We start from the raw sequence: 11,047 nt of genomic DNA on the forward strand, positions 1-11,047 counted from the left end.
CTCACTGCTTAGTGGGGAGCCGCCTTCTCCCTCTGCCTGCTGCTCCCCCTGCTTGTTCTGACAGATAAATAAAAATAAAAATCTTTTAAAAAAATCTTTTAAAAAAATTGACCAGATAATCTGGTAAGGTGAAACATTTAAAAATAACATATGTAGTTTGAACAGAAATAGCTCCTTTGAAAGCACTGGGTAAAGGTCTAGCATAGGACTCCTAATCTCAATATTGATATTGGATACTGTAGCCAGCCAACACAAATACTGAACAATATCACTTTTTGGTGGTCAAGCTCTTAAAATTTATCATAGGTACTAGAAAAACACAAAAAGCTTAATATTTTTAAATTTTTCTAAATATCGATTTTCTTCATCTTTATGTTTTCCTGTATTTTCCAGATTACCTATAGGAAAGAATTTTTTTTAATAATCAGAAACATGTGTATCTATTACTCATGTTTCTTTTTTAATTAAGGAACTAAAGTAAGATTATCTCTGATCCTGTCTAGCTCCACAATTTTGAATACAGAGGAAAAAAGGCAGTACTCAATAGCCTTTATCACTTATAATTTAATTTATAATTTACAATTTATTTGTAATTTATAAATATAATTTATAAGATTTTATGTTTATAATTTAAGATTTTAAATTGAAACAACAGTCTTACAGGAATAAGAACCCAAGAACATTGATGTGATTACAATCACTAGTTTTACTTTTGGTCATTTAATGTTGGAAATTTGTAAATTAAAGTTGTTCTGAGGGTGATTGCCTGTTAGTCCCTTTTAGAGTTGAGAAATTTGAATGTAAGTCATATTTTGTTTCTTAACCATGTAAACTGACTAATTTTTAATAGAATACTACTGTAAACAAGAATAGATACAGTTTACTAATTTTAGAGACCCCAGGTACCCCTGTTCCTTGTAGAGAAGGGCAAACGGAAGGGAGAGAATCCTTCAGGGTGAAACAGGGCACACATCTGTACCTTGGTGTCCGTTCTGTCACATGGCAGTGGTTTATGTGCTATTTAACCATAGAGCTAATTTCTGGATACCTTCACTTGAATTTCCCTTATTGAGCATGTATATTAAATACAATTGTAATGCAATTTTTAAAAAGATTTTATTTTTAAGTAATCTCCACACCCAACGTGGGGTTCAAATTCACAACGCTAAGACAAGAGTTGCCTGCTTTTCTGACAGAGCCAGCTCAGTGCCCTAGTTTGAATGCAATTTTTTTTAAATTTTTTTAAAGATTTTTATTTATTTATTTGACAGACATATCACAAGTAGGCAGAGAGGCAGTCAGAGAGAGAGAGGAGGAAGCAGGCTCCCCACTGAGCAGAGAGCCCGATGCAGGGCTCGATCCCAGGACCCTGGGATCATAACCTGAGCCGAAGGCAGAGGCTTTAACCCACTGAGCCACCCAGGCACCCCATTGAACGCAATTTTTAAAACTAAGAGAAAACTCCCTACCTTTTTTTTTTAAGATTTTATTTATATATTTGACAAAGAGAGAGAGATCACAAGTAGGCAGAGAGGCAGGCAGAGAGAAAGGGGGAAGCAGGCTCCCCGCCAAGCAGAGAGCCGGATGTGGGGCTCGATCCCAGGACCCTGAGATCATGACCTGAGCTGAAAGCAGAGGCTTAACCCACTGAGCCACCCAGGCGCCCAAAACTCCCTACTTTTAAGTTATTTACTAGGGTCCAGAAAAACCGCTGCTTTTTTTAAAATTTTCTTTTTATGGTTGTTCTTTGCAAACTTCCTAGGTTTTGAAACATGTAATTAAGTAAGTTTAAGTGTCATTTGGTAGTTGATAGAACTGTTACCGCTTTATGAGGGCGAGCGAGCATGAGAGGGGTTGGGTCAGAAGGACAGGCAGACTCCCCGCTTAGTGACCTGATCCCAAGGCAGCTGCTTAACCAACTGACCCACCGAGGCGCCCCTGATTCACTTCTTCCTTCTTCATTTCTGGAACATGTCCGCATAGGGTGGGGTTGGAATAAGAATGACTAGACAATGTGACCACAACTGAAAATGAGAGTACTGGTGAGCACAACATTTCACGTTTTTCCATGAAATCCATGCTTAGGATGATCAAAAAGCAGAGAATGATATGGCAATGAAACGAGCAGCTTTGCTGGAGAAACGACTGCGGAGGGAGAAGGAGACTCAGCTTCGGAAACAGCAGCTGGAAGCAGAGATGGAACATAAGAAAGAGGAAACGAGGTAAAGACTCTGGCCATGCGGGCCCTGGATCTGGGAGCTGCGGGGCGGCAGTGCCGGAGGCTCTGCTTCCTCAGGGCCCCCACCAGCTTGTCAGATGTTTGCAGCGTCTGGAGACACTGACATAATGCTGATTTCTGGTGCTTGTACGAGTTGCTTTATTTTCCCAAATTATTACACTTGATCTTAGCCAAAAGGCCGAGAAGCGATTTATTTTCCCAAATTATTGATTGCTTATACATTTTTATCCTGAGTTTGAGGCATTTCAAAGTAATGTTCTCCAGAAACATTAATTTAAGATAACTTCACGGGTTTTTACACATAAACATATTTTTAAAAAGCAATCATTTACTAACGGTATGTTTATGTATATTTTAATGATCTAAATTATCTCAAGCGAATTTTAAACCATTTTTTCCCAAGGTGCTGAAACGTAATAATTTTCCCTTCTCTCATCAAAGCCATACTCCCAGTATCTGGTTTCTTTAGTGTGCAGAGTAAGAAATTCAACCATTTGGTTTCCCAGGCGTAAAACTGAGGAAGAGCGTCAGAAGAAGGAAGATGAGAGAGCGCGCAGAGAATTTATCAGACAGGAGTATATGAGGCGAAAACAGCTGAAACTAATGGAAGACATGGATACAGTAATTAAACCCCGTCCTCAAATAGCAAAACAAAAAAAACAGCGCCCAAAATCTATTCACAGAGATCATATCGAGTCTCCCAAAACACCAATAAAAGGTCCTCCAGGTAACACAGCTTATTTTGAAGAGTCTGTTCATAAAAAAACACCAGCCTGGTTTGTCATACTAACTCGACTGTGCTTTGGTATGCTAAATTGGATCCACAATTTGAGATGGTGCATGCTCCTAATTTGGAAAACCAAAATAAGCAAATGTAGGTTTGTTTATGACTTCTGTGTTATGTGTGCATGCATATATTCAGTAGAGCCAGTGTGAGTGCTGAAGCATCCAGAATGCATCCTAACCTGTCAGGGACTCTGCCCTCGGGTATAATCTCTCAGAATTGCTAGTACCCTTTCCATACTTCCATTTAAGGATAAACACTGTGTGCACAGAAATACATAAGAAACACATTGGTATAATAAGGAATATAGAAGCAAGAGTTCATGAATCCCCCCACTTTTTTTTTTTTTTAAGATTATTTATTTATTTATTTAACAGACAGAGGCCACAAGTAGACAGAGAGGCAGGCAGAGACAGAGAGAGGGGGAAGCAGGCTCCCTGCTGAGCAGAGAGCCCGACCCAGGGCTCAATCCCAGGACCCTGGGATCATGACCTAAAGTCAGAGGCTTTAACCCACTGAGCCACCCAGGTGCCCCCATGAATCCCTTCTTTAAGACAGAAATGGTCAAACATCCAAAATCTATAATTTTTGGAGTTGAGAGAATGTATTCTAAAATTTAGCACACATATTCACTTTTAAAAATATATATATTTTATTAAAACTAAACCCTGTGGGAAGTTTTAGAGAATTCCCATAGTTAACTCTAAAACTGAGAAAAAAATAATATAACATTGACCGTTTAAAGAGAACTCTGCCTTTTCTAGCCAACAAAATTTTTTGATACCCAGTACTGGCTAAAATTAGTAAATTAATTTCCCACGTAGGAACTGGATATCCCTAACTATATTTTATTCTTAACTTCTTTTGTTAACTTTTTTCTTACAGTTATAATATCAGTGTCTCATATTACCACTTTCCTTTTGGAATAAATCCTAACAGCAATTAGTTTTATCATTATTTCTTAAAAGTAGGTACCACTGCTAATTTTAGATAAATTGTGCATATATGCATGCAAGCATATTGTTTAGATTAAAAGTAAGAAAAAACTACAGAAGCTCAGTTTTCATATGCTGGTGTTATCTAATGAACAGACTCTTTTCTAGTTGCTCCTTTTAAATTTCTAATTTTGTTTTCATTCAGGATCACGAATTTATCGTGTTTTTTCAGTCTCTAGCCTTTCTTTGGCATCACTGAACACAGGTGATAACGAGAGTGTGCATTCAGGCAAGAGGACACCAAGGTAAATCCATAACGTGAATATTTTTCACAGAAAATAATGTTTCCAACAATTATCTTGTATTTTATAATGAATGAATCATAACACAAATTTTTATAGTTTTGCTGACTAGAAACTGTTTATGTTTAAATAAATTGAAATATAAAGAGGATATTCATATTTGACTTTTTATCTTTTAGGGTTTTAGGGTTACTGACATTGATAAGGTACTTTTTATAAAATATGAAACATTAACAGTAATTGCTGATACAGTTTTGGTAAAATCATAGTGTGCAGATATAGCACGTCATCTATATTAAAGTGCCAGCCTCTCTACTTTTTTCTCCTAGAATAATTCCCAAGTAGGCTGCCTAACTTGGGAAAGATCCCTTCTGTACTGTCTCTCTCAGATGTAGATTAGAAACTGAAAGCCCTATTTCCTTACATCACGCTGTAATACCCATGTGGAAAGAGAATGTATGTAGTGACAGTCATGAGTTTTGAGTTCTGATTTTTGCATCAACATCCTGTTGCAGTAATGGCCAGTTTTCATATAGAAAAACATTCATCCTTTCAGTGAGCAAGTAGGTAAGGAGTGCCCGTGGTGTCCAGGCACGTGGTTGTACAGCTTGAATAAGGCAGTTAAACCGTCTTTTGATTTTTTAAGCTTCTAGGTTGATTTTGGTTGGTACTTTAACAAATGTCCCTTCTGACCCCCAAGTATTCTTCTGTTTGAAACTTAAAAAATACTTTATTTACCATTTAGATCCGAGTCTGTAGAAGGCTTCTTGTCTCCAAGTCGTTGCGGCAGTCGAAATGGGGAGAAGGACTGGGAAAATGCATCAACAACTTCTTCAGTGGCTTCTGGAACAGAATACACAGGTCAGGGTCCGTATTTTTAGGGAGATGTTTTAATTTAACACAGTCATGAGAACAAATACAGGCTAATCTAATGAAAGTGTCATGGGCTCTTCTCTTGGTCTAGACACCGGGGAATCTGTACAGGAACACTGAGTACAGATGGTCCCTTACAGGGAGGTCAGTTTCAGTGAAACGGTTGCACTTAGGGAGGTAGTTACTTGTCCCAGGTGAACTGAGATCAGTTTCTAAAGAAAATTAGCAGTATCACTTATACCACATCCATCTACTTGAAGACGCTGACCATGTCTGTGCTGTGGTTTGAATCTGAAGAAGTTTTAGAGAGGTTCTGTCAGCTATCCACGGGTCCTGAGTACTGAGAAAAGGCTAGAATCCACAGAGACCTCTCTAACATTGGGATTGCAGGTATCTAGAGTTGTGCATCTTTAAAACACATTAATGTGAGTGGTGGGGGGCACCTGGCAGGCTCCATCAGTGGATCAAGTAACTCTTGATCTAGGGGCTATGGTTTGAGCCCCATGTATAGCCTACTAAACAACAACAACAACAACAAAGTATGAAGGGACTCTAAAAGCTGAGGGGAATGCATTGGCTGCAGGAAGGTACCAGCCCCACATCAGATCCTTTTCCAGCCTTTGTTTGGGTAGGCATTACTGAAACAAAAGCAAATTTAAGAACAGAATGTAAGATGCTTGTAAAGAAATGAGGCTGGAGAGAAAATGTGAGCAGCCATTGGGATCTAAATTGGAAAGGCACAGGAGAACGTGCAGGGCAGTGGAGACTGCCTCCGTCCGCAGGTGACCCACTGGAAATGGGAGCCGCATGAAGGCATAAGGAGGTTAGAACTTGCTGACTTCGCCCGTGTACTTCACCTCCTCCTTTAGCCAGTTGGACAGCCTTTAAGGCCAGGGATTAGATGGCGATTCCTTGTTTTACCCTCTGCTTCTCTATGTAAACTCCCTTAACAAGCATCTTTGCCACACACAGTTTCAAACCTAGAGCCTACACAGTTGTGGTGTGCTGTGCTAGCTCATACCATAGGGCTCTTGGAACTTGTAAATTTTCAGGAATTATGCGAACTGTAGAATTATTGGTAGTTTGATATTAGCCAGAGTAGGAGTGATTGGTATCACAGAAAGAGGTAAATGCTGCCCATCAGGGCTAATTTCCACCCCCACTTCCCCACCCCCGCCCAGAAAACTGGTTTCTTGGCTCGCTATGGAGGATAAGGACAATCCTGGTCTTCCAGGACGGAGTTTAGTTAGTATGAAGTAGGGAGGTTTTACTGTACTTCCTATTAGGAATGTTCCAGGAATATGGCACAAAGTGCTTCTGTTGCTTGGCAGACCAAGGAGTAGAATTGGTTTAAAGAAAAATGCTTTGGAACTAGAGGATATCATGCTTAGCAAAATAAGTCAATCAGAGAAAGACAACTATATATGATCTCACTGATATGAGGAAGTGGAGATGCAACATGGGAGCTTAAGTGGGTAGGAGAAGAATGAATGAAACAAGATGGGATTGGGAGGGAGACAAACCATAAGTGACTCTTAATCTCACAAAACAAACTGAGGGTTGCTGGGGAGAGGGGGGATGGAGGGTGGGGTTATGGACATTGGGGAGGGTATGTGCTATGGTGAGTGCTGTGAAATGTGTAAACCTGGCGAGTCACAGACCTGTACCCCTGGGGATAAAAATATATGTTTATAAAAAATTTAAAAAATAAAATGCTTAAAAATCTCAGATATGTGAATGAAGAAAAAGATGAAGACTTTTCTGGTCGTTTTAAAAGCTGTAATTCCTCATCGATCCATTCTGCTTTAAGTTCACCAGTAACCTTAGCAGACTTGAGAAAGAGGGTGAAGCAGACAGTCTGGCAATTACAGCCCCATCTGATTTCCAGCACTACTGTCTCAGAGCTGTCTTGGCACCATCCTTAACATGTCTCCCTGTGTGGATAAAACAATGTTCTGATTGGAGTACAGCACTCAGCAGCCTTTAGGCACAGATTTTGATACCCTGTGGTATGAGCTAGCACAGCACACCACAACTGTGTAGCTCTAGGTTTGAAACTGTGTGTGGCAAATATGCTTGTTAAGGGAGTTTGATTTTTAGTTTCCTCAACATAGGAACAATTATATCATTCAAACATGTAGTATTTCTGACTTAGGAATGGTATTTTTATTTTGCTGCTAAATTCTTACCACAGGACCAAAGCTCTACAAAGAACCCAGTGCAAAATCCAATAAGCACATAATACAGAATGCTTTAGCTCATTGCTGTTTGGCTGGAAAAGTAAATGAAGGTCAGAAGAAAAAGATACTGGAGGTAAGCATGTTTGCATGAAAATTAAATTTGGCAACATTCTAAAATTGTAGGAGTCCTCTCTGCTACCAGTTCAAAAGAAAGTACCCTTTCTTGGTACTCTTGAAAGTACCATCCTCTCCTAGGATTTCAACAGCATATAAAAGATCTGTAGCTATGTTTTAACTTTAGATTGAGTTAGTTCACTCTCAAATGGGGTTTTAGAAGACTGCAGACTTAATTAAGCCTAGGATAGATTCAGATAATAATATAAAATTGTAAGTTCTTTTCTTGACCAGAGCTACTTGTTCATGTTTCATATGTAAGTAAGGTAGTTTTCCTTTTTAAAAATGAGGCTGTATTGCAAAATTGCTAATCAGCGCCTGGTTTGCTAGTGGTTATTTGACTAAGGTCAAGATTTAGCAGGCATTTCATATCTTCCTGCAGGATAATAATATCCACACAGAGCCAACAGCACCTCAGAAGTGAAGTTTTGCATACATTGTTAATTAAAGTGTACTTTGCTTTTATAATACACATTTTATTTTTGTTCTTCAGAGTTTATATTTTGAATCTTGTCATAATATTTGACCAAAATAGGTGTAAAACAATTATGTAAATTTTATACAGTGAAATGTTTAAGAGTTTTTATTGTTTTGTTTTGTTTTTATTTTGAAGGAAATGGAGAAGTCAGATGCCAACAACTTTTTAATCTTGTTCCGGGATTCAGGCTGCCAATTCAGGTCTTTGTATACTTACTGTCCAGAAACTGAAGAAATTAATAAACTGACTGGGATAGGCCCTAAATCTATCACTAAAAAAATGATTGAGGGACTTTACAAATATAATTCTGACAGGAAACAGTTTAGCCACATACCTGCTAAAACTTTATCCGCCAGTGTTGATGCGATTACCATTCATAGTCATTTATGGCAGACCAAGAGACCAGTAACACCCAAAAAACTTCTACCCACTAAAGCATAGGAGTTGGGAAATACTTGCTTCAGAACATTCGTGGTAAATTTGCACTTCATCTTTCCTGCCTATAGAAAATCTTTCTAATTGCCAACCAAGACTTTTATTAATTGCACCTGAACATTAAGCTCTGTTGTCACGAACAACTGGAACGTGAGCCACAGCATTTTGGATTGCGGAAGAGTCGCACGTAGGTGGTAAGTCCAAGTGATGAAGGAACGTTCGGATTCACAAATGGAGATTTGTGTCATCGGGTTCGCCTGCTTGATGGGAGACACACTGAAGCACTGAATTCTCATGGACACTAGTTGGACTATGATTGAAATAAGGCTAAGATGACAAAGTATGTGTTTTATTCCTTTTTTTTTTTTCTTTTTAATGTACATGTTTGTCTTCAGATGGTTTATTTTGCTGTTTTTCTCTCCTGGGGGTTTAATCTGAGATACCTTTGTATTTCGTTTCATGGGGAGACCGCAAGCGTAGGAAATGCGCCTTCAGAGGTAACTCGCACCTTTCTGATGATGCTAAGAGAAACACTAGTGTTTAGTTTTACAGTAACCCTCATGTTTTAATGGTGTTAGAGCATTTGCAAGAATTATTCTAAGTATTTACAATTCTGTATTTATTATTCACTCAAGTATTAACATTTCTCTATTACATAAGAGGAGGTATTGTAAAGAGCTGCTAGTAGGTTCGCTTTAAACCACATGAGCTTAACCAAGAATATGTTATAAGAAGTTGCTGATTAAATCAGTGCTGTTTTTACACCACTTCTGGCCAACTCAGAATAATTTAGATTGTTCTTTTAACAAAAAAGGCTTTCTATCTCTTTTAAAGTAAGTCACTTTATAAGCTGGCAGAAGTGAAGGACACTTTGAGAGTAGTCTTTCAATCTGAAGATGTAAGACTTCCTGCCACAAGTTCTCAAGAGGTCTTTACATTATATTTATAACTGATATAAAAATTATATTTAGAATTTTTAAACATGTACAAAGGGCTACATTTTAATTTTAAAATAGCTTCACATTATTTTACTTATATTGAGTTTCTTTTTTTATTCTTTTCAAGTGGAACAGCTTAGGTTAAAGTACACACTTGAAATCTCTACATGATCTTTGTTCCTTTAACAATGTATATCAGAGGGTTAGTTGGGGAAAAACTTCATTCTCAGGAAAAGACTTGAATGATTATGTGACCCTGTTATGTTTCAGTGTTGTGACAACTGTGTAAACGTAGAGGGGAGAGACAGTATTGTATCATAAATGAGATGTGGGGTTGGTTTTCTTTTGTGGGAAGTGGAGACTAAAATATATACATTTCTCTAATTGAGTTGTTTAGAGAAATAACTAATATCTCATATGATGTATTTACTTATTTTAAAAGAGAATAGGAATGAGATGTCCCTGAACTGTACTTTTCTATTATTATAAGGCCTTTAGGCATCAGTGCATCTGGGTTATCAACATTTTCTCAAATGCTGTCAATATTTTACTGTAATTTATGTTCTTATATTTATGTATATTTGTTAAAACTGTAAAAAAAATTTCACAGATTTTTTTCCAATAACTGTGCAAGATATATGTGTAGCTCAAAACTATTTGTGATCTACTGTTTGCATGTAAGAGACCAGGATATGTAACTCTTATATTTTAAGTGTATACATACTGTGTATATAATATATGAATATTAAGAATGGGGACTTGCACATTTTACCTTTCAGACAACAGTTTCTATCACAGAAGGAAATGACTGCCAGATACATGTTTAGATTAAGCCTAGTTTAAAAAAAAAAAGAAAAGCAAATCTCATCAAAATATGGTAATAGTCAAAAGGAGAATTAATAAGCACTTTACATTACTAAATTTGTTCTTTTCAATCAAATTTCCCTTATCAAATCAGTCATCTTTGTGATACTACTTGGCCATTAAATTTTTAAAAATTGGATGCAAGACAGTAGAGGAACTATTTAAAGCTAAGTAGGACCACCCTTTCTTCTTAAATTTATGTGTGTCCAACAATGAATGTCCATAATGTCTAAAGGTAGAATGTGAACATTGCCACAAAAGTTCATTGCTCTCAGTATATTTTACTTTATTAATACAGAAGGAATATGGATGTATTTCTTTAAGTCTGCAGATTTTTTTTATTATGGTGCAGCTTTTTAAAAAAAATTATGTTTTAAAAATTATACAAATGAAAATTATGGCATTGCATAAAGTCTGGAGATTGCCATCAACCTTATTGAAACACACTGGTGCTTTCATCATTAGAGGTCAAATGATGATGATGATGATGATGATGATTCAGTTAAGTTTGCCAAACACCTGTCATGGTTTCCAGCGCAACCTGTCAAATTCTATTTGACGCAGCTTTGGAAAGCTTTTAATTCCTCTTGACTTTTCGATTTTGTTTTAGGATGACTGTTACAGTTTTTATTTGGCTGTTTAAAGCCAAATTCAACTTTTTAATTATGGTTTGATGGACACTGTGGGGCAATGTACAGTGTATGGTGTGCTTACCTGTCCACTCTAGAGCACTGCTTACAGGTTTTTTTAAGATGCTGTGCTGTAAAATACTGTCATATTTGCTATTTCCTGGTACAGTGTAGTTTTTCCCCTTTCATTTGAATAAAAGCATGGCACCAAATGAC

The 11,047-nt window shown here is 37.4% G+C and overlaps 1 protein-coding gene across 5 annotated transcripts in view; it reads left to right on the forward strand.

Annotated features, from left to right (window-relative positions):
• Positions 1 to 11,047, forward strand: part of CAMSAP2 (calmodulin regulated spectrin associated protein family member 2) — a 119,425-nt gene extending 108,378 nt beyond the window's left edge. For 3 of the 5 annotated variants that reach the window (XM_059413061.1, XM_059413063.1, XM_059413065.1), the window contains 6 exons: positions 2,086 to 2,222; positions 2,746 to 2,966; positions 4,164 to 4,263; positions 5,006 to 5,121; positions 7,328 to 7,446; positions 8,101 to 11,047. In XM_059413061.1, the coding sequence (XP_059269044.1) occupies positions 2,086 to 2,222; positions 2,746 to 2,966; positions 4,164 to 4,263; positions 5,006 to 5,121; positions 7,328 to 7,446; positions 8,101 to 8,406 (999 nt within the window). In that variant the 3' untranslated portion in view covers positions 8,407 to 11,047. The remainder of the gene's footprint in view (positions 1 to 2,085; positions 2,223 to 2,745; positions 2,967 to 4,163; positions 4,264 to 5,005; positions 5,122 to 7,327; positions 7,447 to 8,100) is intronic. The other 2 variants (XM_059413062.1, XM_059413064.1) reach the window with 1 other exon arrangement.

This window comes from Mustela nigripes, chromosome 10 (assembly GCF_022355385.1).
Source record: "Mustela nigripes isolate SB6536 chromosome 10, MUSNIG.SB6536, whole genome shotgun sequence".
NCBI classification, from domain to species: Eukaryota; Metazoa; Chordata; class Mammalia; order Carnivora; family Mustelidae; genus Mustela; species Mustela nigripes.